The 25,266-nt window shown below is 41.4% G+C and overlaps 1 protein-coding gene across 2 annotated transcripts in view; it reads right to left on the bottom strand.

The window, feature by feature from the left end:
• Positions 1-25,266, bottom strand: part of CUL1 (cullin 1) — a 104,799-nt gene that overhangs the window by 58,737 nt on the left and 20,796 nt on the right. For both annotated transcript variants that reach the window (XM_011941416.1, XM_011941415.1), the window contains exon 2: positions 12,753-13,053. In XM_011941416.1, the coding sequence (XP_011796806.1) occupies positions 12,753-12,892 (140 nt within the window). In that variant the 5' untranslated portion in view covers positions 12,893-13,053. The remainder of the gene's footprint in view (positions 1-12,752; positions 13,054-25,266) is intronic.

Raw genomic sequence — 25,266 nt, 5'->3', positions numbered from 1 at the left:
ACAGCGTGTTCTCTGATCAAAATGGAATTATAATTAGGAAGTAGTAACAATAAGCTACCCGGGAAAATCCAGTATTTCTAAACAATATCTTTCTATATAATACAAAGGTCAAAGAGTTTTGAACTAAATGATAATGAAGATATGATATAACAAAATTTGTGGAATGAGGCTAAAAATCCTTACAAGGAAATTTATATTTTCAAACACTTATATCAAAAAAGGTAGAAAGGGTTGGGCATGATGGCTGATGCCTGTAATCCCAGAACTTTGGGAGGCCGAGGCAGGTGGATCATTTGAGGTCAAGAATTTGAGACTAGCCTGGCCAACATGGTCGAACACCCAGTCTCTACTAAAAATACAAAAATTAGCTGGGCGTGGTGGTGCATGTCTGTAATCCCAGCTACTCAGGAGGCTGAGGCAGGAGAATCACTTGAACCTGGGAGGCGGAGACTGCAGTGAGCCAAGAACATGCCACTGCACTCCAGTCTGGGTAACAAGACTCCATCTCAAAAAACAAACAAACAAACAAACAAAAAACAGAAAAGGTAGAAAGATTTAAGAATTATTACAATGGCAATACTCCCTGACATGGTTTGGCTGTGTCCCCACCCAAATAGCACCTTGAACTGTAATAATCCCCACGTGTCAAGGGCAAGGCGGAGATAACTGAATCATGAAAGCAGTTTCCCTGATAGTGTTCTTGTGGTAGTGAATAAGTCTCACAGAATCTGTCAGTTTTTATAAATGGGAGTTTCCCTGCGTAAGATCTCTTGCCTATTGCCATGTAAGACGTGCCTTTGCTTCTCCTTTGCCTTCTGCCATGATTGTGAGGCCTCCCCAGTCATGTGGGACTGTGAGTCCATTAAACGTCTTTCCTTTACAAATTACCCAGTCTTGGGTATGTCTTTATTAGCAGCATGAGAACAGACAAATACACTGTCCAAATTGATCCACAGATTCAATGTAATCTCTATCAGAATCCCAGTTGGTTTCATTGTGGGAAGTAATAAGCTGATTCCAAAACTCATATGGAACTACAAGAGACTCAAAAGAGCCAAAATAATCTTCAAAAAGAATATTAGAGGACTCAAACATCACAATTTCAAAACTTACTACAAAATGACAGTAATAAACCCATGAGTCTGCGGAACCTGATTTTCAATAAGGGTGCACACTGAAACCACAATGAGATACTACTTCATTCCCTCTAGGATGGCTAGAATCAAAAAGTCAGAAAATAATAAGTGTTGAGCTGGATGTGGTGGCTCATGCCTGCGATCCCAGAACTTTGGGAAGCCAAGGTAGGAGAATCACTTGAGGCCAGGAGTTCGAGACGAGCCTGGCCAACAATGATGAAACCCTGTCTCTACTACAAACACCAAAATTGCTGGGCATGGTGGTGCGCACCTGTGGTTCCAGCTACTCGGGAGGCTGAGGCAGGGGAATCGCTTGAACCTAAGAGGCAGAGGTTGCAGTGAGCTGAGATCTCGCCACGCACTCCAGCCTGAATGACAGCAAGATTCTGTCTCAAAATAAATAAACCAATAAGTACAACACAACACAACAAGTGTTGGCCAGAATATGGAGAAACTGGAACCCTCATACACTGCTGGTGGGAAAGTAAAATAATGCAGCCACTTTGGAAAATAATTTGGCAGTTCTGCAAATGGTTAAACACAGAGTTACCATCTGACCCAGAAATTACACTTGTAGGCATCTAAGAAAAATGAAAATATATGTCTACATAGAAACCTGTACACAAATATTTACAGCAGCACTATTCGTAATAGTAAAAGGTGGAAATAACCCAACTGTCCACCACCTGACGAATGAATAAACAAAATGTGGTATATCCACAGAATGGAATCTTATTTTATCATAAAAATGAAGTACTGACATATGCTACAACATGGATGAGTTTGAAAACATTATACTAAGTGGAAGAAAGCCAGTCACAAAAGACCACATGTATTAGTCTGCTTAGGCTGCCATAACAAAATACCACAGACTAGACGGCTTAAACAACAGGAATTTATTTTCTCACAGTTCTGGAGACTAGAGGTCCGAGCTCAAGGTACTGTCAGGGTTGGTTTCTGGTGAGGGCTCTCTTCCAGGGTTGCAGACGGTCGCCTTCTCGCTGTGTCCTCACATGGCCTTTCCTCTGTGTATGTGGGGAGAGAGCTCTCTGGTGTCTCTTCCTCTTCTCATAAGGACACTAATCGTATCAGGGTAAGGCCCCACCCTCACGATCTTATTTAACCTTGATTATTCCCCCAAAGAACCTTACCTCCAAATACCATCCAAATACACTGGGGGTTAGAGTTTCAAGATATGAATGGAGGAAGGGCACAATTAAGTCCATAACACCACATATCATATAGTTATATTTACTCAAAATATTCAGAATAGGCGAATTTATAGAGACAGAAAGTACATTAGCAGAAGGAGGGGGTAAGAAGGAAGCAATAACTAAAGGGCACAGGGTTTCTTTTTCAGATGATGAAAATCTTCTAAAATTGAATGTGACAGATGAACATTATCTGTGAATATACCAGAAACTAATGAAACGTACACTTTAAATGAGTGCATTGTATCCTATGTGAATTATATCTCAACAAAGCCATTAAGGCCAGGCACAGTGGCTCAGACCTGTAATTCCAGCACTTTGGGAGGCCGAGGTAGGTGGATTACTGGAGGTCAGGAGTTCAAGACCAGCCTGGCCAACATGGTGAAACCCCATCTCTACTAAAAATACAAAAAAATTAGCTGGGTGTGGTGGCATGCACCTGTCATCCCAGCTACTCAGGAGGCTGAGGCAGGAGAATCGCTTGAACCCGTGAGGTGGAGGTTGCAGTGAGCCAAGATCACGCCATTGCACTCCAGCCTGGGCAAACAGCAAAACTCTGTCTCAAAAAAAAAAAAAAAAAAAAGCCATTAAAAACATTCAATACCATTCCAATCAATCAACTTTTGGGGTAGAAATTGACAAGAAGTTGCCAGCCCACTGAGGAAAAGTCTTTTTCAACAAATGGCACTGGAATAATTGGATATCCACACAGTGAAAATTTAACCTCAAGGCTTACTGCACACCATATGCAAAAGTTAACTCCAGGTGGATCACAGATCTAACAGTAAATGCCCAAACCATAAAGTCTTATGAGGAAAACACAAAATATCTTTGAGATTGAGGCAAAGGTTTCTTATGTCACAGAGGCAATAACTGCAAAAAAAAATAAAACCAATAAATTACGTTTCCCCAAAATACACATTTGCTCACCCAAAGACGCCGTTAAGAAAATGATTAGCAAGCCTCAGACTTGAAGAAAATATTAGCAAAATATATCTGACAAAACACTGGTACCCTTGACATATAAATAACTAAAACTAACAAAAAGCAAAATATCCCAAAAATGGAAAAAACAGGAGGCAAAAGACTTGGACACTTTACAAAAGATGACACACGAATGGTCAATGAGCATATAAAAAGGTGCTCAATGGACATGAAGTTTACATGGCAGCCCAAGAGATGCCCCCAGTCTAGGGCACCTTTGCCTAAAGAACAGGATCAACTGTGCTTTGAATCCAGGCTGAGTCAGCGGAGGCAGGAGTGAAAGCAGATCTTATATAGCTCTGATGACACACAGTCTTAGCTTCATCGTATTTTTATCTCAGCTTTAAATCAACTGAACTATATGGAGAAATGTTATCAGAAATGGAACGAGCAGGCTCTTCATGTGATCAGAAGCTGCCTAAGGGAGATCTGTCCAGGGCACCAGCCCCTCCTCAGACCCCACAGGTATGAGACCTGAGGAAAAAGAGCTCTTGGGATAATTCAAGTATATTATCTGGAAGGGGAGAATTCCCCATGTTCAAGGAAGGACTGTAAAACGGATGTATTCCTGAATTATCAGGTGTGCCATTTTCCTGAAGAATGAGCCCTGAAGGGCGCCTGCGTGAAAGGACAGGGCCGGAGCCTCCTGGCTGCTCTCTATGGTGTGGGCTCCTGCTGCTACCCCAACCCGCTGCCCCAAGGACGCCACACTCACCACCTGTTGCCCCAACATGCACACAAATTAAGTGTTCATAAATCATTTACTTTAGAAGAGTAGAAAAATGAACTATGACTAATCTTTAGGAGAAAAATGGTCACATCTAAAGTTATTCTTAAAGGAAAAAAATTAAAACAGAGTATGAGGAAAAGTTAAACATAGGAATTAAGATGAAATAAGAAAAAGCAAAAACATCAGAGATAAAAAATTAAAAGTCTACAAGGCAATAAAAGTTTCATTCAGCAAACAATAGATTAGGTATTTTATACTAAGGCAGCCATAGACTCTAACAAACCCATACGTTTGACTTTTAAAACTCTGAGGTTCTTTGCTGAAGGTCCTCTGAGAGCTTCTTTGGCCAGAAAGCAGGTGAGAATGTAAGCAGGTATCTGGGGCCTCCTCCGCAGGCAGGTGGGGAAATGGTGTAACATGGTACAGGGGTTTATGTCCAAGAGCCAAGCCTAGTTCAGCCTCCACATAGGTCCTACAACTCTTCTGTCGTCCATGAAACGTTGTCCGCCAAGGTATGCTTCTGTACTGATGGGCAGGGGCAAGTAGCTGTGAAAGGGTCCTATTAGATGAAAAGCTTCACATCTCACCTTTCAGCAAGCAGACACCCTCTGGGCACCTGCCCAGTGCCAGGCACCATGTGGGTGACTTAGGCCTCACCAATAGACTGCCTTCCCGGAGTTCAGCATTTACTACTAATGTAATATAAAGTGAGCAGCAAGGTGACGGAGCCAGTGTTCTCAAATGTCTCTGTTACCCACAGCACCATGCCTTATTTCTGAAGTCAACACATCTGGGGAATCAATTCTTGACTTTTAGTTATTGCCAAACTCCAACCATTCTCCTTAGCTAAAAGAAAAGCAAATTCAATCAAAGAAGCAAAACTAAACAGAACAGAACCATTTCTTACTACCACTTGTTTCCCAAATGCGATTTAAGAAGTGGAAATTTAAACAAGTAACTTCTATTAAAATCACATGGAAAGACTCTGCACTAAAAGTTTTATTAAAAATACAGTACTTCCTAGGCCGGGTGTGGTGGCTCACCTCTGTAATCCCAGCACTTTGGGAGGTCGAGGCAGACAGATCGCTTGAGGTCAGGAGCTCGAGACCAGCCTGGCTAACATGAAACCCAGTCTCTACTAAAAATACAAAAATTAGCCAGGCAAGGTGGTGCACACCTGAAATCCCAGCCACTCGGGAGGTTGAGGTACGAGAACAGCTTGAACCAGGACGCGGAGGTTGCAGTGAGCCAAAATCACACCACTGCACTCCAGCCTGGGCAACAGAGCAAGACACCCTCTGAAAAATAAATAAATACACACACACACACACAGTACTTCCTATCTTCACACATTAACAAGTTAACCTGTACCAAATGGCAAAACAGCAGGCTCAGATACTATTCTGTATAATCCATCTGTAGTCATAAAAGAATAAAGTCCTGTCCAGTCTGTGGGTAGGTGCATTTCTGAAAAGAAATATCCTATACGAAGCAAATAAATTCACATCTAATAGCATACTTCAAAAGCAAACACTAATTGCAATTGATTATAATGAACTAAAAACTGTGTTACATAATGTTCAGAGTACTCTGAGTATATATCCCATGAATCAAACTTTGAAAAATAGCTGAAGAACATGCCATAGTTGCCATATTTATACTAACCCCACCCCCAACCAAAAAAAAAAATCACTTGTGACAAGTATGCAATCTCATAATTTCTACAGGGTCTTACTTCAAGACAGATATATAATTTCTCAATTCTAAGAGTAATTTTAATAGTACTAGGTCAGTAGTAAAAGGTAGCGAGAATTTTGCAAGCTAGGACTTAACATTTGCAAAAGGCAAACTAATAAACAGTACTTTAAAATGCATGCCCTATACTGAAAATCTAGAAGGCAAAGAAGAGCAACTTTTAAAAACTCATCTATAAGCTCACCATCTTATAAGGGACAGTTCCTTTCCATATGGTATACAAACAGGTTTTCAAAAGCAGGAGTGTGTGCTGATGGTTCACAACTCACATACCACTTCACATCCTGCTTTCCCACAGCAATATATTACGAACATTATTCCATGTCAATAGTCTTCACTGCATTTTTAAATGCAGTTTATAGTTACATCAAATCCTTAATACTGAAGATTGAGGTTGTTTTCCATTGTTTCCTATTATTGAAATACGCCGAAGAGCCTTGCACATGCGATTTTGAATACAACTATTTCCTTAGGATCAAGTTTAAAAAATAAACAAATTGCTGGGCCACAGTACATTTTTATGTCTCTAGAAATATATTTCCAGGCCAGGCTTGTGTGGTTCATGCTTGTAACCCCCCAACTTTGGGAGGCCAACGTGGGAGGATTGCTTGAAGTCAGGAGTTCAAGGCCAGCCTGGGCAATATAGCAAGACTCCATGTCTGCAAAAAATAAAAAATAAGGTGTGGTGGTGTGCACCTGCAGTCCCAGCTATTCAGGAGGTTGAGGCGGGGTGGGTGGTGGAATCACTTGAGTCCAGGAGTTGCAGGCTGCACTGAGCTATGATCGTGCCATTGCACTCCAGCCTAGGTGAAAGGGCCAGATGCTATCTGAAAACAAAAAAATGTATTTCTAAATTTCCCTCCAGAAAGATCAGAGCAAACTAACATTTCTGCCTGCACTGTACCGCTTGGTCTCCTCGCCAACACTGGCTGTAATAGTCATTTTTTAACAATGTTTTTCAACATGATAGGTAAAAATAGGGTGTCACTCTATTGCTCAGGCTGGTGTGATCATGACTCACTGCAGCCTCGACCTCCCAGGAGCAAGTGATTCTCCTGCCTCAGCCTCCTGAGTAGTTGGGACTACAGGTATCAGGTATGCACCACCACACCTGGCTATTTCCTTTTTTTTTTACAGACAAGGTTTTGCTATGTTGTCCAGATTGGTCTCAAACTCCTGAGCTCAAGTGATCCACCTGCATTGGCCTCCCAAATTAAAGGCGTGAGCATGGCTGGCCTAATTCTTCATTTCCTTAACAGTTATAAGGTTGAACATTTTTCCATATGCTTACTGTCTGCATTTTTTCTTTCTGTGAACCAGTATATCCTTTTACAGACTTATGCTAAAACTATGGATAAACATATATCTATACACACACAAGAGAAGGAAAGATTACATCTGAAAAATATGAAAACTTTCTCTGTTTAGGTTCCTTTGATGTAAGCCATGTTCATTAGGTGAGCAGAATCAGATTAATGTAAGACTCCTAAATGAAGAGTGCAAGATGAAAAGTGTCTAAACACATTTGTTGGGCTAGATGGTTATTCTAAAACAGACATGGATCATCATTAATCTACTTTGAAGACAATTTGTTATTCCTTCTGTTTGATCTGCTGTTCTTTGAAATTTTGGTTTTCTATAAAGGAGAGAATTTTGCAGTGAGCAGGTGAAGGAGGACGGCTGCCACCTGAGCACTCCTCTGCAGCTGCAGCTCCTATGGAAGGGAAGGCGATGGTCAGAGTGTGGACCTGAAAAGAGTGGTGGCGGCAGCCAAGACGGGACTGCTCAACTGGCAGGTGCAGAGTTGCAGCAGGGACCAGTGTGTCCTGGCACAGTGTCCCTGCAAAGCACAGCCGTAGGCTCCAAGGGCTCAGGAGATTGACTCGAGTGAAAAAGTGCCCCGACCCCCAGCAATCACGAATCTTATCACAAAACATCAAAACAGACGATTAAATGTGAATTCTGAATGTGCTTATGTTGTGACTTACTGAGAGCAACCAAGATCAATCTCATTCTCATTCTCAAATATGAATGAATGATTCTCAAATCAACCAATTTCATTCTCAAATATGAAAGAGATCCTTATGGTGCTAGTGGGGGAAAAGAAGACTGGAAAAAGCAGGCTAAGGAACAGAAACTGATTCAGGCCACAGCACTGTACAGGAAGACAAACAGAAACTTCAAAGTTTATGAGAATTTATTCAGGTAGAGAGAGAAAAAAAGAAAGACATCAACATGAAAGTTTAAACTGATGCCAAGAGAAGGTAAAATTATGAATCTGAGGTACGTGACCTGGAAACAAGACACAGGTAGGTCTGGGGCCCAGAACAATGAACAGAAACCTCCAACACGTGACTTGACACCTGCACAAGCTAGGCCGGACCCTCATACTTCACTGCATCCCCTTAAATGCCTCTCTAGCCGGGACCCATGTTTGTATTCCAACCTAAGCACAACACCTGAAATATAGTGGAGTCAATAAACTGAATAAGAAATGCCAATACCTATTTCAAATTCGAAAGGAAGGAAACCTGGTATTTACCCACCTGCACAGAATTTTATTCTGTGTATTTTATTGTAAAAGAAAAACAGGCCGGGTGCGGTGGCTCATACCTGTAATCCCAGCATTTTGGGAGGCCCAGGTGGGCGGATAACTTGAGTCCAGGAGTTCCAGACCAGCCTGGGCAACATGGTGAGACAAAAAAATTTGTAGAGACAGGAAACCCTGTCTCTACAAAAAATACAAAAATTAGACAGATGTAGTGGTGTGCGCCTGTGGTCCCAGTTACTTGGAGGCTGAGGCGGGGTGATCACCTGACCCCAGCTTGAGGCTGTAATGAGCCATGAACCCATGACTGCACTCCAGCCTGGGTTGACAGAGTGAGACTCTGTCTCTGACACACACACACACACACACACACAGTTGCTGCATGGTAACTATACACATGTAAGACATCATAGAAAACTAGAAGTGAATAGTTGGAAGCGCTTAACAGATAGACTCACAGTGGAGAGTGATGGCTCAAGGCTAAAACTTTAGGAGAAAAACCAAGTCTTTGAGAAACGGCTCAAGTTAACCAAAGTGGATCTTTCTGTCTGCAGATGCTCTGGTCACTTTCTTTTCTATCTTTTCTTATTTTTTTATTTTTTATTTTTGGCTTTTCCAAAATTCCCTTCTTTCACCATTTTGAGTTGAAAAGTCAAGATAAATATTTATGCTGTAGAATAACCCACATCCCTGCTACAGCAACCACAAATGTCACAGGTTCCTAAAGGCTCCAAGAATATTTGTTTTACAGCAAGGAGTAGTTGCTTTTTCTTAAAAAACACTCAATTTTCTCCTCCAGGGTACACAATGGGTAAAACTCTAGCTGTTAACTACCAACCAGAGTTAGGGGAAGGAAAAGAATCCCTCCTTTTTCTCTCAACCAGTTTTCCTTTCTAACCCACTTCCTTTGCCAACTGCTGATGAGGCATGTCTAATTTTGCAGAGTGATACTAGAACAGATGAGAGGCACTGCCAGCTTCTCCTTCCCCACTCCAAAGCACCTCCTGCCCTGAAATGCAACCTTTCACAACTGCATGTGTTAGATGTCACAGTGAACAAGCCTTTAGGAGATTATTTTAAAACGATCAAATATACACCAGTAAGAGAAAACTTCTGAAAAACTGCTCTGTTATGCAACCTGGGGCTCGAATAAAACAGCAATAATGGCAACATATACACAATTCCAAAAAGTACTATGTGTAAATGGCTTAAAGTGAAGATGGCTCTACAAAAACATGACAGACAACTCAAAATTCTTTCAGTTCTCACAGTGATGCTGAAAAGATACGTGAAGAGTTGGGATAAAATCACATTTTACGATTTGCAATAATTAATAAATGTTAAGTATACACTCTATTGTTTCACTTCTATCCTAATATATTGAAGAGTTAATCAAAATACTTCACAACTTCTCAAAGAAAATATAGAAATGTAATACTCTGAGAAACGGGATCCATTCAAATATAGTAGCTGAAGGCTACATAGAGGGTCTAAAGGCGATTCTAGATTCAGACTGCTGAGAATCTTAAGACTTGCCTCACCACCACTACTAGCTGCTATACAACTAGGTTCCTGAAGCTTATCCACAGAGGAAGGTGACTGCCACCAGCCCGGGGTGAGATAAGGCTTAATGAGGTGTGGAGGGTTCGAAGCACAAAGCCTGACACACAGGACTCAAACTGTAGCCATTATTTCATAAAAATGTCCAAAGAATTAAAGAAAGATAGTTTAGACTTGGTTTAGATTCTCCAATTTTTTGTAAATATATGGAGCTATTACTTTCTCAGACAAAACTGGAAAAAAAACTGGCCAATTTGAGTGGCAGTCCTGAAAAAAACTAAAGTTGCAGGTACAATTTTAATTATTTGTAGAATACAAGAATTCGGTAACTTCTGCTAGCATACAAAGTCTCACTGTCTTATGAGCAAAAATAACCCATCAGAAAAAGAACCAACCTGATTTAGTAAGAAAGAACACATTAAGAAATTCCCAAGGCTGGGCGTGGTGGCTCATATCTGTAATCCCAGCACTCTGGAAGGCCGAGGCAGGCGGAATGCTTGAGCCCAGAAGTTCGAGACCAGCCTGGGTAACTTGGTGAGACAGTCTCTAGAGGAAAAAAATAAAATAAAATAAAAATTTGCCGGGCATGGTGGTGTGTGCCTGTGGCCCCAAACACTTGAAGGCTGAGATGGGAGGACTGTTTGAGCCTGGGAGGCAGAGGGTGCAGTGAGCTGAGATCGTGTCACTGCACTTAGTCTGGGTGACAGAGCAAGACTCTACCTCAAAAAAAAAAAAAAAAAAGGCATGACTTATAAGGCATATTAATTATATCTCAATAAGGTGGATTTTAAAAAGAAATTCTCCAGAGACAGATCAGCAGTGACACCTCCTTGGGCTCTGGAGCAGTGCTCTCCTGCTTTCTGTACATCAGAAATCCCACCCGTGTCTTGCCTCACCGGTGGAACCCCCACCCTTCAGCTTTCTTACAAGAATTGAGAAAATGCCATACCTAGCAAGCCAGAACGCTGTTGGGTGGCACAATAGCCTCTCAGTTGGCAAAGACTCTATCTTCTTTAAAAGCATTCTACCCACCACAGCACCCTGCAATCCCACTCCTGAGTATACACCCTGGAGACCAGAAGTCACAGAGCCACTCAAAAACTCTCACACAATGTTTACAGTGGTATTAGTAACCGTCAAAAGGTGGAAAAAACCCAAATCTCCATCACTGATCAATGGGCAAACAAAATGCAGACTAGCTATACAATTGAGTCATAAACAGGAACAACGTACACACTGATACGTGCTACAAGGATGAAGCCTCCAACCATGCTAGGTCAAAGAAGCCACAGAGGCAGCCCGCAGATCGCATGATTCCATTTACGCAAAATGTACAGAATGGGCAAATTCACAGAGACAAAGTAAATGACGGTTGCCAGCGCCTGGGGGGACAAGGGCATGAGGAGTGACTGCTAATGGGTACGAGATGTCGTTGTGGGGTGATTAAAATGTTCTAAAGTTAGATAGTGGTGATAGGTGCAAACCCCTGTGAATATACTAAAAACCACTGCACTGTATACTTTTTAAAAGGTTGAATTTTATGGTACGTAATTACATCTCAATAAGCTATTATTTTAAAAGTATTCTATATGTAAGTGTATATACATATATAAATATGCAAACACACAATACATTTTATGCTAATTCCGAGACTGACATAGTTTTATATCTACTTAATTGTTTTTTAGGATTCTGAAGTATTAACATAGGTAAGAACATACTGGAATATCACAAAAACTAGTTTGATAGTAACTGATATATTCTAAAAATTTAAACCTGAAGCTGTTGAATCAGCAACTTTAAAGTCCTAGAAACAGTGGCAATCTGCTCTCTCCTGAGTAAGCTTAACTCTAATTTCAATGTTGTACTTGTATGGAATCAAGAAAACCTCCAAATTAGCTGGTGCATCTCCAACCACATGAATAGCGGGAACTGCATCCCCTCCACCTTCATCACCTTTGTAGCATACAGCACAGTCCCCCATGCACATCATGGACCAAAAACAAAAGGAATAAAATTCTTTTTAGATATTGTACTTTAGAAAATAGGGCCAGAGCCTGGGCAACATAGCAAGACTCTGTCTCTATAAACGATGAAAAAAAATTGGCCAGGTGTGGTGGCACATGTCTGTGGTCCCAGCTACTTGGAAGGCTGAGATGGGAGGACTGGTTGAGCCCAGGCAGTTGAGGTTGCAGTGAGCTGTGATTACACCACTGCACTCCAGCCTCGGTGACAGAGCGAGACCTTGTCTCAAACACACAAAAAAATAGGGCCATAACAGGCAAACTTTTGCTCGATGTTCTATCCCTTTAGATCAGGTCAACGAACTTTTCCTGTAAAAGGGCAGGTAGTAAGTATTTTAGGCTTCATGGACAAAACTGTTCCTGATACAACTACTTAACTCTGTTCTCATAACACAAAGCAGTCATAGACAACATATAAACAAATGGACAGTAAAACAAACGATCTGCTGAGAACCTCAGGACCTTGCTTTGGACCAGAGTTGCCCAACGGAACCTTCTACAATGACAGAAATGTTTTATTTACTCAACACACAGCTAGTGTGCCTAAGGAACTGAACCTTTAAAATATTTCAAATGTAAACAGCCACGTGTGCCCAGTGGTGACTGTACTGCCCAGCACTGCATTTGACTAAAAATGAACCAGTTCTACTCTGTTCAAAAACTTAAGGCTAAAAATGAACCCTGCAATTATTTTACATGATGAACTGGGAGGAGAAAACAATATAAAATTCTAATAATTCATAAGTCTTACTAGTAAATAATCAAAACTCTAAGCAAATCAACCTGCGCTAGGCAGGAGGATACGTGTAGAGCTCCATATATCTGGACTTGGCCATGCTCTGCCGCGTGTACACCTGCTGGATGCCGGCTCTGAGGTCGTCCCAGATCTGGTCCAGGCCAATCTGCTTCAGGCCGTGGGGGTTCTGACTCCGGGTTGACGACATTGTGAGGGATGTTCTAAAGTCGTCCAGTGCAGCAATCCTTATTCAAAGTACAGCTAGTTCTCCATTAGACGAAAATATACAGTACCATTCCAAATTTATTCACAGCAGCTCAGAAAGGATGTCCTTTAAATGTAGAGAATGAAATCTCATTGCAGGCAAACCTGAGGAAGAAATAAAGAGAATTAGTGGACTGGGGTACTGTAATAGGGTGAGACACACTGACAGAAACACTCAGTCTGCAGGCATTAGCAGGGCCCAGTCTAATCCAGAGACCATTTCTCTATGTGGAAACACATTCATGTTAATTATATGGTCTGTGTACAAAAATATGCTTATTTAGTTCAAAATCATTACGATAGTAGCACTCAAGAGAAAAGCTGGGTAAAAATTTGCACAAGCACAACTAACTCTGTTGCCTTTCCCTGCCTTCTAAAGTTACCAAAAAAATATATCATTTGACCTAGATGACAATTAGAAAGACAAACTCAAAGAGAAAAGGGCAAAGGATATGCTCAGGAAGTTCCCAGGAACACAAACAGCTAATAAATAGGAAAAATCACTCAATCTCACGCGCTACCTAGGACTTTTAGTAACTTTTCTCTTAGAATTCAGTGAGAATGCAAATGTTGGTGAGGCTGAAAATGAATGGAAATAAGCACTCCCTTTCTAAGGAGGGAATCTGGCAAGAATTATCAAGATTTAAAATGTACTCCGAATTCAGAGAGACCTGAGTTTGAAGCTCAGTGCCACACCTACTAGGCAGGTACATGCAGTACTGGATGAATTTCTTAACCTCTCTAAGCTTTAATTTCCTAGTCTGCAAAATGGAGGCCAACTACTTTCCTCAAATGGATGTTGTAGAGTTTAAATAAGATAATGTGTAAGAAAATACTTAACACAGAGTAAATGCTTAACACATGGCAGTGGCTACTATTTCTAAGTATACGGAGCTAATGCCAAATACAATATATAATGCTTCAGCATCTTAGACTCATAAGTAAAGTAACTTAGGTATTCAATCTTGTATCAAACCAGTACTTCTCAATGCACAATATCACAGACATAATTTAAGGACTATCTATGTGTATCCCATCAAAACGTAAAGGTTTTAAATAGGTATTTCCAGTGCAAATGAAGAAACACTGAATTATTTTAATGGTTTCATAAAACAAATGTTACTGGGAAGTAAACGAGATCTGGAACAATGAGGCTAGGTTACTGAAGCCTGCAAACCTATGTGTGAGTTACCTTGTCAAGTAATTCAGCTCATCCTATATCCTCAATGGCATTGCAGAGCTCTGTGTGATCTAACGCACATTTAGGGACCCTGTGAGGTCATGCTTAAGGAGTAAGTCTGAACCACTGAAACCTATTCTCTAATTAATTTATTTATATTCTAGGCTGTGGGTCTTAATATTTTATAAATCTACAACACCATTCCTGATCCTGAAAGTATTTTATGTCTTACATTCAGATTGGTATGTTCAAATGTGGAATATAAAAGTATCTAACACAAGGACTCCCTCAAGTTTTAGGAAACTGACAACTCAGCAACCACTCTGGAAACGTTTCCTGTGTGTAGTTTCCATATGCTTTCCTTTCATCATCTACTTTGGGAGGGTCAATAGCACACTTACTAATAAGCATGTTTTGGACTGGTGGTGCCATCTGATAGCATCAACTGTTTGGACCTACCCTACTTTCCCTATCACTTAATTTTTTCCTAAGGGGAAATAATCACTGAAATTCCCCAAACTCATAGTTCAGTTAATTCTATCTTGGATGATCTTTCTCATACCTCTCTAGATGCTCTTTTACTCCTTTTCCTTTTACTTGTCTTATAATTTCTATCAGCAACTGAAAAAAAATGTTCTACTCTGCCCCCCAAATGCCTTTCTCCATCAGCCTTGTCTGTGTCAGTAAGTGGCAACAACACATGTATCCACAAGTCAGAAACCTGGGAATGAGTCTGATGCCACAGCCCTCACCCTTTCACACTCAAGTGCTATGGACTTCACTTCAAATCCATTCGCTCATCTCTACTTCCTCCTCTAGTAATCATCGCCGTCTCTTACCTGGGCCACTTTTTTTTTTTTTTTTTTTTTAGACGGAGTCTCACTCCGTTGCCCAGGCTGGAGTGCAGTGGCGCGATCTTGGCTCACTGCAAGCTCTGCCTCCTGGGTTCACGCCATTCTCCTGCCTCAGCCTCTCCGGTAGCTGGGACTACAGGCGCCCGCCACCGCGCCCAGCTAATTTTTTGTATTTTTAGTAGAGACGGGGTTTCACTGTGGTCTCGATCTCCTGACCTTGTGATCCGCCCGCCTCAGCCTCCCAAAGTGCTGGGATTACAGGCGTGAGGCACCGTGCCCGGCCCTGGGCCACTATTTTAATTGTCTAAACTAGACTGGACTACCTTGTGTCTGCTTGTATCATTCTTGACGTGGCAGTCAGCTGTCTAAAATCACTGTCATCCTAAGACGGTGTCGTCCTAATTCTGAAGAGGCTGTCACCCTAAGAGCAACAGGGAGCCAAGGCAGAGTTTGAAGAAGGGAAATCCTTAACATGGCACTACCAGATCCTTTTCTCTCCTTCATTTGCCTCTTACAAAACCTCAACTCTCCCCCGCCCTCCCCTCAGGTGCAGCCCACGGATGTCCCTTCCCTGGCCATGCCAGTCTCCTTTCCGCACCAGAGGAGCTCTGCATTTGCTGCTGCTTCTGCCTAGACAGTTCTAGAGAGTTCCTTCCCTTCTTCAAGTTGGCTTCCAGTCATACTTTCAAAGGAGCCTTACTAGGAAGTCCCAGAAGATGTTCAGGTTTGCCTTTAAATGGGATTTTCCCTTCTTAACACTTACTCCGGGCCATAATCCTGCACTTGTTTCTGTACTGTAACTCCCTCACTTCACTGGGGTGCAAGTCCCACAGGCTCGTGAGAACCTCATACAGAGCCTGGCATGCTGCTCAATAAATATTTTACAGAAATAAATGAAGGAATAAATTAGGGAACTGAAAAGCTATATGTCTTAAGAAGATTTAGGAATAAAATACCAGTATCATCAAGCATCTGAACTTGCTCAAAATCCCTCTTTAGAATCTCTACAAAATTCTATCTCGTTTCTTCTAAACTTTTTCCTTCAAATATTGGATTTTCGGCTAAAATTTATGTCTTGCTGTTTCATTTAGTCATGTTTTACATTATTTTGGTCATTGCAAATATATACATATCCCAACACGGTATTTAAACAGGCTTATGAAAATTACAGAATTTTAGTGACTACTTAGTTTTAATGTTTAGTAGGAAGCTACCATATGTCAGGCACCGTTCTAGGCATTATTTACTCTTAACGGTAAACAGACATGGTCTATGCTCATAATGCTACACTGACGGAATAAAGCGTGCTTATTCGTTTATTTATTTTTAAATAGGGTATCACTCTTGCTCAGGCTGGAGTGCAGTGGCGTGATCATGGCTCACTGCAGCCTCGACTCCCTGGGCTCAGGTGATCCTCCCACCTCAAATAGCTGGGACTACAGGTTAGGACAACCATGCCTGGCTAATTTTTATTATTTATTTATTTATTTTTTGGGGTAGAGATGGTGTTTCGCCATGTTGCCCAGGCTGGTCTTGTACTCCTGAGCTCAAGCAATCCTCCTGCCTCAGCCTCCCAAAGTGCTGGGATTACAGGCGTGAGCCATGGGGTGCCCGGCCAAGTATACTTCTTTCTAAGATGCTGACACATAACTTTCGGTATATAACCTACTTGTAAATCAGAAACTTTATGTGCTATGCATGTGTACCAAAAGTATTTGTTCTTAAGAGCCAAATATAATCACTGGCAATTAGAGGTTAACCTTAATGATAGTTCTGACCCTTCCTCTTCAGATGAAGAAACTAATTCAAAGACGCAATCAAACTTGGCAAGCTTCTAATGCTACAAAGTAGCAGGACCACAAACTAATCCACTCTAGTCTGAATTTTCGGTTCTTCCATTTTCAGGGTGTCGAAACAGTGAAACTACTGTAAGTCACAGGAAAAAACAACCAATTGCCTATTTGTTAAATGAGGAAACCTCAACATCTCCAATTAAAAGAGCCGATAGCTTTAAAGAGTTAGTAAGTCAGTCCTAATTGTATCAGCATTAAATCTACTCAAATACTTTGAAATTTAAGAAAGCCCACTTTTTTTTCTTTAAAAGCCTGACTTTTGAAAAACTAAGATAAACTCTGCAATGATCAAGACAATTTGAAAGATAAAGTCAAGATACCAGCAATCCTCTAGCAAAGTTAAAATATACCAAATAAAATGGTCAATGTGGATTTTTCATAACACCTCCATTCTCCTATCTCAGCATAAGCACATCAAATACATTCTTTACATATTCTCTATCCTTTGTATTACATTTCTGATTCCAATTATGAATCTTACTCTGTTAAAACTCACTGATAATCTATGAGATCAAATACAACTTTTCATGTCACACTGTCAAGTTTACTTGCTGTACACTTTTGCGTCCAGGTCTACGCACAGGAACTTTATGCCACATCACACCTCAGTTTATATTCCGAATATGCAGAAAAATTAGCAAAATCTTCTATTCCTGCTATGTGATTTATTCTTCTCTATCCATTCCCTTTTTTCTAATTGTTCCCACTGAGTATCTAAAATTCATGCATAGATCATCTGAGGTTTTCAAAAATTCATACTTAAGTGGGCAGGTTTAAAGAGGATGACCTAATCTTACATTTTTAATATCCCCTAAACAGCCTCACTTACGTACTTAAAATATTAATAATACAGCAAAGAAACCTAAAACAAAGTCTACAAGGAAATGTTAGAAGCAAGCACATCACGAAAATGTCTAAAAGGACAGATAGGTCACACGCAAGCTGGGCAGCAACAGAGACCTGTGAGCAGGTCCCAGGCAGGGGTCTCTGGAGCAGATGTTGAGACCTGGCTTAGGTGGAAGATGCTTCTTAGAGATGGGCACCCACGAGATGACAAGGAGGAAGCAGATGGGGCAGAGAAAAGATGAACTGTGACGTAGGCCCTATAAAGCCAGCATCAACCCGGCAGGGAACTCTAACAACTGTTGCCAGAGGGTCTCACACGGGCTGCAGGTCAGGCCGTTAACCCCGACCGGGCTGAGAAGGGCGCAGCCCGGTCCAGGCAGCTCTGCAGCTGAGGCCCAATGGCGCTAACACCGGGAGTCAAGTCCTTCCTTGAAGGGGCATCTGGGTGGGTCACCTGTGTATCTACCAGCCTGCTCCAATGGACACAAGAGGCTCAGGTAATGGAGCTTTCCAGTTTAGAGGGGTAGGGATGGGTGGGTGTATGTGTGTGAGTGTGTGTGCGTGTGCACGTGCTGAATGCCCATGCTTAATCTATTGATGCATCACTCAAGTGTCTGTTGAATTGAACTGATTGTTAAACTGCTGGGAAAATAAAATAGAATACAGGTGCCCACAAAATACTTGCTTCTCTGTTAATGTTGAATTTTACTTTACAAACTATATATCCACCATCTTATAATCAGGCCACCAAAGAATGTCACTCTTAAGCAGATTTCATAAAAGTCAGAGAGGTTCAAGTGATTTTTAGGTAAGGGGTAAAAATATTTTCCTCATAAATCACGTCTCATAGCTAGAAAACCTAGGAGGTCCCCAAACCTAAAGATATGAAAAACAAACAAACAAAACCCAAAATATACTTAGGAAATCAGGTAGTTTTCAAAAGTACTCAGGTACAGGAGATCCTTGGCATCGCAGGAGTTACTAACTGTGGTTATGAATGTCCACGAGTTTCAGGCATGTACCCTGCAGATGTGCCACCTCCTGACTTGGACACACGGGTGGCCGGTGAGTGAAGCAGGCCGACAGGGGGGACAGCCACAGGGCCCCTCACAGCTTCAGTGTTCTCTAGACGGCCAGCCCAAACCATGCTCACAAGCTCTCGCTAATCCTCAGAGAGGGATTATCATTTTCTTGACAGGAAACCAAGGCACAAGATGCAATTAGTCAAGGACAAGAAGCAATGGCAGAGCCAGCTGTGCCTCCACACACACTAGCCGCTGGCTCCCGGAGCCCGCATGAGCTTTTACCACAGACATACACGCGCGCAGACACACACGCGTGCAGACACACGCGCGCAGACACACACGCACGCAGACACACACGCGCCACAGTTATACTTCACCTTCATCTAACCCTTGGAAAATAATGGAACACAACAGTCAAAATACACAGGTCTAACAGGAGAAGGGCAGTCATATACTTAAGAACTTGTCTCACAGAGAAGACTGTTATTCCTAAGGAAGATGAAAGCCAACAGAATCAATATGAAACAAGCGCCCTAACAATTCCAACTGTGAACTAATCAAACAGGCTGGTTCTCAAGATTAACGGTGCATAAGATTCCTTCATTGAGCAGAAGTGTGAACTAACTAAATGACCTGCAAAACTCCTGAAAACTATATCTTCTTTGATATTAGTAATTTCAGTTTCATCCATGCATATTGAAAGGGCTTCTGAAAAAGAGCACTTACAACAGTCTACCACTAAACACTAACTGGAACATCAACTGAACTGAACATCAAGGGAATTGGGGAATTACTAGCTTTAGTGAAGTTAAATACTTTGTTTGCTGCAAGACTTCAGAGGTCTTGATAAGTGAACATGCCTTATGAATTTCCATCAGAAAAACAGTATAACGCATCTTCCCTCAAACTTACTTGGCCATGAAATATTTTTTCCTGAACATATCTTGAGACCAGTAGTGTGTTTCAAGAAAACTCCAGTATTTCAAGGAACGTGGCTTTAAAAAGAAAAAAAAAAAAAAAAAAAAGATCTGTGCTGACCCCTACTGACTTCTAGCTCTTTGGGGATCAATCACACACTGGTTCGGCAAATTTTTTCACTTGAAACTGATATGCCTCACTTCACTTAATGAAATACACCTCATTTTTTCAGTGAGTCGCATATTCTGTTATTCATCAATAATAGTACCTAACAAAAAGCTTTCAAGTATTTACTTTTTAACAACTATAATACTGCAACAAGCAGCCTGATAAGTATTTACTTTTCGCTTACTTGAGTGGTTGATAAATACCTATATGTACCTATCTGACAAATATGATACTGACTATGATGCTGTCTACCAAGACAGGAAACATCAGAGAGGAACAGATCTGCAGGAGGGCAGTTGCCCCTGGACATGTGAACCTGAGGTCCTTGTGAATCACCCCGGGCAGCGGGACACACAGGGCCACAGCACAGAAGAGAAGGTGGCCCTAGACAGCTGATCTCTGGGGTCCACCACCTGATCCTGGGAACCACAGTTCCTCAGGGGAACACGGCAGAGAGACGGCCCAAACTGAGTCCCGAGTAACATTTAAAAACTGACTGGATGATGGAGAACCCATAGAGTTTGTAACTGCAAAGTCACAGCCAGAAACAAAGAGAAGAAACCCAAGCCTAGAAGCCAAGAGGAGAAAGCAGCGTTTACATAAAACTGTGACCTTCTAAGTTCTTTCATCTCTCTTAACCCACCTCATGGGTTTGTGGTAAGGATGAAATAAGCCAACAGTGTTTCAAAAATGCTAACTATTACCTTAGTAGAAATCTAACTGGAACGAGTGGGGAGGGACAAAAAGACAGACGACCTTGAGCATGTGGGCTGTGAAGGAGTAAGAAAGCTGGAAAGGGCATGATGCCAACCAGGCTCACATGCCTCATCCTCTTCCTGCCTCTGGCTGGGAAGAGGGTTCTCAATCAAAGGGGACTGTGGGAGCTCCACGGTCCAGGTGAGAAGGCTCAGCAGGACGCCACCTGCAAACGACTGGAACAAAACACAGCTCAAGGAAACGAGGCTGAAGCCTGGGGTGGCCTGCAACCACCTTTGATAACAGGTTTCAGGAGTGGAGAGGAAGGTTCTGGGCTGTGCCAAAGCATCCAATTAATTTCTGAACTCTGGTGGTTAGCAGATGATCACTGCAGGGAGAGAAATGGCTAGTGCAGAGGAATTCCAGAGTCTTTCTCTGGGTCAACGGCTGTCAACCCACACGAGGAGGAGGTGGACCCCCGTCTGCAGCCTGCAGGCCTGCAGGATGGTGGAGGACAGGAACAGCCACACCGGGAGAGGGCTTTAAGGAGCCTTGGTCTTTATGGAAGAGCAATGGGATTGAAGCAGTGTGAGAAGCGGCTATGGAGGAATTTCGCATTCATGGATGAGGACTCTAGAGAGGTCCAGGAAGAACTGAGGTGGGTAAAGAAGTGAGGGGAGTGGAGTGGGGAGTCCCAATCAGAGGATGTAGCAGGCAGCTGAGGGTGTTCGTTAGTGCAGAAGACAGAAAGATGACTTGATGGTCTGTGTCAGTCCGTGACCACAGGGAGAGCCGCTGGGGATTGAAACCTCCAGCGTCAGGAGGGAAGGGCTTCCGCTTTGCAAGATTCAGCCATGGCCCCGAGATTGGACAGGGCCAAGCATTTCTTCAACACCTATCTAACCAATTACGCCTTATATATTTTCCTAATCTACTACTCCTTTGACAACTCCTAAATACACAGTAGAGCAGAATATAACTTCTTAAAACTTCAAGAATTTTAAGCTTTTACTTGCAGTGTGGCACATAAGATATGAAACTGACAGTAAAATAATTTAGATTTAGAGAAACTCGTATATGAATGCCAGAAAATACGCAAACACATGCATTTGCTGCACTGTTTATAAGAGCAAAACAAACCAACCTGGAAACAACCCACATGTCCACCAACAGGAGAATTCACAACTAAGCAGGACGGTCACACAACAGACCACACGAAATGAGCCAACTTCAGCTACAGGCTTCAACACAGGTGAATTTCAGGAGTCTTGAGTGAAAAAAAAAAAAGGGTGACAAAGGAATATATACAGTATATCATTTTTATATCTAAGATTAATTTTAAGAGAGTACTTCTATGAAGAGAGGTTAGCTCTCCCCAACACGAATGGAAGGCACCGTAGTGACCCACACACACTTATCTGCTTAAAACAGTGGCTACTGTGGTTTCATTGTACTTATGCTAAAAAAAAAAAAAAAATACTAGCCAGAGATACATATTTTTGAGATTGAAATGACATAATGGCTGGGATTTACTTTAAAATTTAGCAGAGAAAAAAAAAGCTGAGAGATAGGTACACTGCAGTTTCTACTTTCCATAATAAAAAGCTAACAAAAAACTCAGCAAACCTATATAACGTAAGTAAAAATAGAAAAGCAAAAGCATTTAGGGGGAGGGGCAGGCAATTAAAACATTGTGGAACAATTTAGCAGGTGAAAGGATATTCTATGCCTCTCAGAACTGAGACTGGAAAGCTCAAGCTCAGAAATTTTTGAATTCCATAAGAAATTATTAAATTCTCTTTAAGTTTTAAATGAATGGAATGCCTGAAAAAGAAAGAGGCTAATACAGCCAACCTGAGTTTTAAGTGTACAGCCAAGATTAGGTAAAACTGCCTAGGCAAGAAAACTGAAGCTTTAGGCTATATACACATGTTACGAAAAGCTCTGTTGAGGATTTTAATAATACATTTCTACAGTTTCAAGTTAATAATTTCAGGAGTGAAAAACCAGCAATAAGCCACCAGATCTGTGGTGGCACCTTCTACTTTGCCCAACCCTCAACGACAACTCCAACCTGTTCCTCACTCCAGCTCTTCCTCCTCCTTCCACTGGATCTTCCAAAGGCCACAGACTCACATGTGCAACACTGAATTCCTCTCTCCCTGCCTTTCTTCCCAACTTAGTTGTCACGAGCCTCGGCTGCCCAGATTGGAATCCTAGGAGTTTCGAAAGCACTACCCTCTCTTCTAACTGCCCAAACATCTAATCCTATCTATTTTCCTCATGTTGCGTGCAATCTCACTTTTCCTCCCCATTCCTTCTACCAAGACTTTCAACTGAGGGTCACGCTTAGCCTCTAGACTGGTCTCTCTCCCTTCAAACTCACTCCCCCTTCTGCATTTCCCATCAGCTTTGATTCCTCTCTATTCTTACCCCCAGTGAAAAATCAGTTCTATGAATTCTATCTCCTTCTTATCTTCCTTCTCTTTACACTCCCAACTGCCAGAGTCTAGGCATTATTACCTCCCATCTGGCTCACTAACTAAAGGGTCTTCACTGGTCTCATCCCCTCCAGTCCAGCCTCTATATTGCTGCCCCACAATTTCTAAAACACAAACAGGCACTCACTCTGTTAACTGAATGAACTGCAGGGACCTTTTTCTATACGCTACGTTTTATTTACCCACACCCATGGCACCTCCAGAATGTCCACTGAGTACAACTGTTCCATGTCAGCTTATTAACTATATAAAGAAAGAACTAATATTTACTGTGGGCTGTTATGCTAGACTCTGTGCAACAGCTTTAATGCTTTCACTGATTTACTCCTCACAGTAAATATATTCTCTGCATGTACAAGCTACATTTCACAAATGAGGAAGCCCAGGCCCAGAGGTGTTACCCATGCTGTTTCCTTAGAAGGCAGGAGTTTCTCATTCCACCTCCTTAAGAAGTGTGCTACCAAGAGTTACTCCTGCATCTGACATTACAACCTGGCTTCAAAAGGAAGCATGCAAAGAGACAGGTGAAAGCTTCATGATATGAATATGTAAAGACAGGTCCAAACTGCTGCCAACGAATGGGTCGGGGAAGAACTAGCAAATTCATGAGCTTGACTTTTACTTACATTTACACTCCCAAAGCTATTTAAAGCTCTACTTTGTTTGGATCTTCACGGTTACTATTTGAATGTTATATTATTCTACATTTTTTAATCAAGACAAATTTTTAACTAAAGATGCCAGGACAGGGACTAATATCTCGTAAATACAGACCAAGAACTTGGGCATTTAGTATTTGGACATCTACCAAGAAGGACATTTACTAATTAGATAAGACGAGATGAGTTCACTACTGAAATTCAAGGCTTGAAAAATTTGTACTCACTTAGAAGATTTATGCCATCCCTTTCTATATAAAACTATGGAAACCCTCAAATGATTAAAATTGACAAGCAGCATAAAAAAATTTCAATTAACGAACACCCCAATAGACAGTTTCCTAGAGACAGTAGCTAAGTTTTATCTCTACTTACTTAAAGCCATTCTAAACCTTTAAGTTCACTGGCTCTAAAGTCAGAGAAATAAAATAAACACATACCCAAATAAGAAGTGGGTTCTGCTTCTCAAACAACTAATTCCAAGTCAAATTCTCAAGACATGAATTTATCACATATGCTTGCATTGCCTTGTTCATGTTGTTACTCAAAGCTAATAATTAAATATCTGGGGCATTAAAAGTCCATATTCACTCAACATAAATCTGTCACATGCTCCATTAATTCTACCAGATATCTACCCCCAAAAAACAAAAAAAAAATCAAACATCCACCCAAAGACTTGTACATGAATATTCACAGCACTTTATAATAGCCCCAAAGCGGAACAACCCAAATGTCCACCAACAGGTAAAAGGATAAGCAAAATGTGAGGCAGCCACGTAATAATGCCACACAGTCAGACTATTTGGCAAAAAAAAAAAATCAAGTACTGATGCAGCATGGATGAACCTCAAAAACATTAACACTAAGTGAATGCCAGATGCAAAAGACCACGTATCATATGACTCCATTTATTACATGAAATGTCCAGAATAGGCAAATCTATAGAGACAAAGTAGGTTAGTAGTTGCCCGGGGTTGGGAGGAGGGTGGGAATGGGGAGTGATGGCAGAGAGACACAAAGGATCTTTCCAGGGTGATGGACATGTTCTAAACTTGCATTGTAGTGATGGCCACACAACTCTAACTTCCCTAAATATCACTGAATTATACATTTTAAATGAGCAAATTTTATAGTATGTGCATTAAACCTCAATAAAGCTGTTAAGCAAAAACAAAGAACAGACTCAAAGCATGCTAGCTGTAAATCTTATGGTTCAAATTCAGTTCCTTCACAGAAAAGAATGCATCTCTGCAAGACGACCAGGTTCTGTGTACATATGGGTCTTGGCATCAGCACTAAAAGCAGAATCACTGAGTATTCTACCAGAAAGGTAGCTTTAAGAAATGCTATGTAAGACATTACCAATAGAGGGATTTATACTCTCCTGCAGTAATACATCAACAGGTGAAAACACAAATGTCAAAGTTTTGCCTGCAGGTATTGGAAGAGATGTCATATGGCATGCATGATGTGCTGCCATATTAAAGTTACAGACAAAAATGGCAATACAAGTTAATAAGGGAAAGAAGTCATTTCAGGCTACAAGAATCAGGAAGCCTTTATAGAATGTGTGCTTTGAGCGTTTCTCAGAGGATGAGCAGGATTTGAACAGCAG

The sequence above is a fragment of the Colobus angolensis genome, unplaced genomic scaffold (assembly GCF_000951035.1).
Source record: "Colobus angolensis palliatus isolate OR3802 unplaced genomic scaffold, Cang.pa_1.0 Scaffold2, whole genome shotgun sequence".
Taxonomy (NCBI): Eukaryota; Metazoa; Chordata; class Mammalia; order Primates; family Cercopithecidae; genus Colobus; species Colobus angolensis.
Note: the sequence above shows the minus strand (reverse complement) of the source record. Positions and strands in the feature narration are given on the sequence as shown.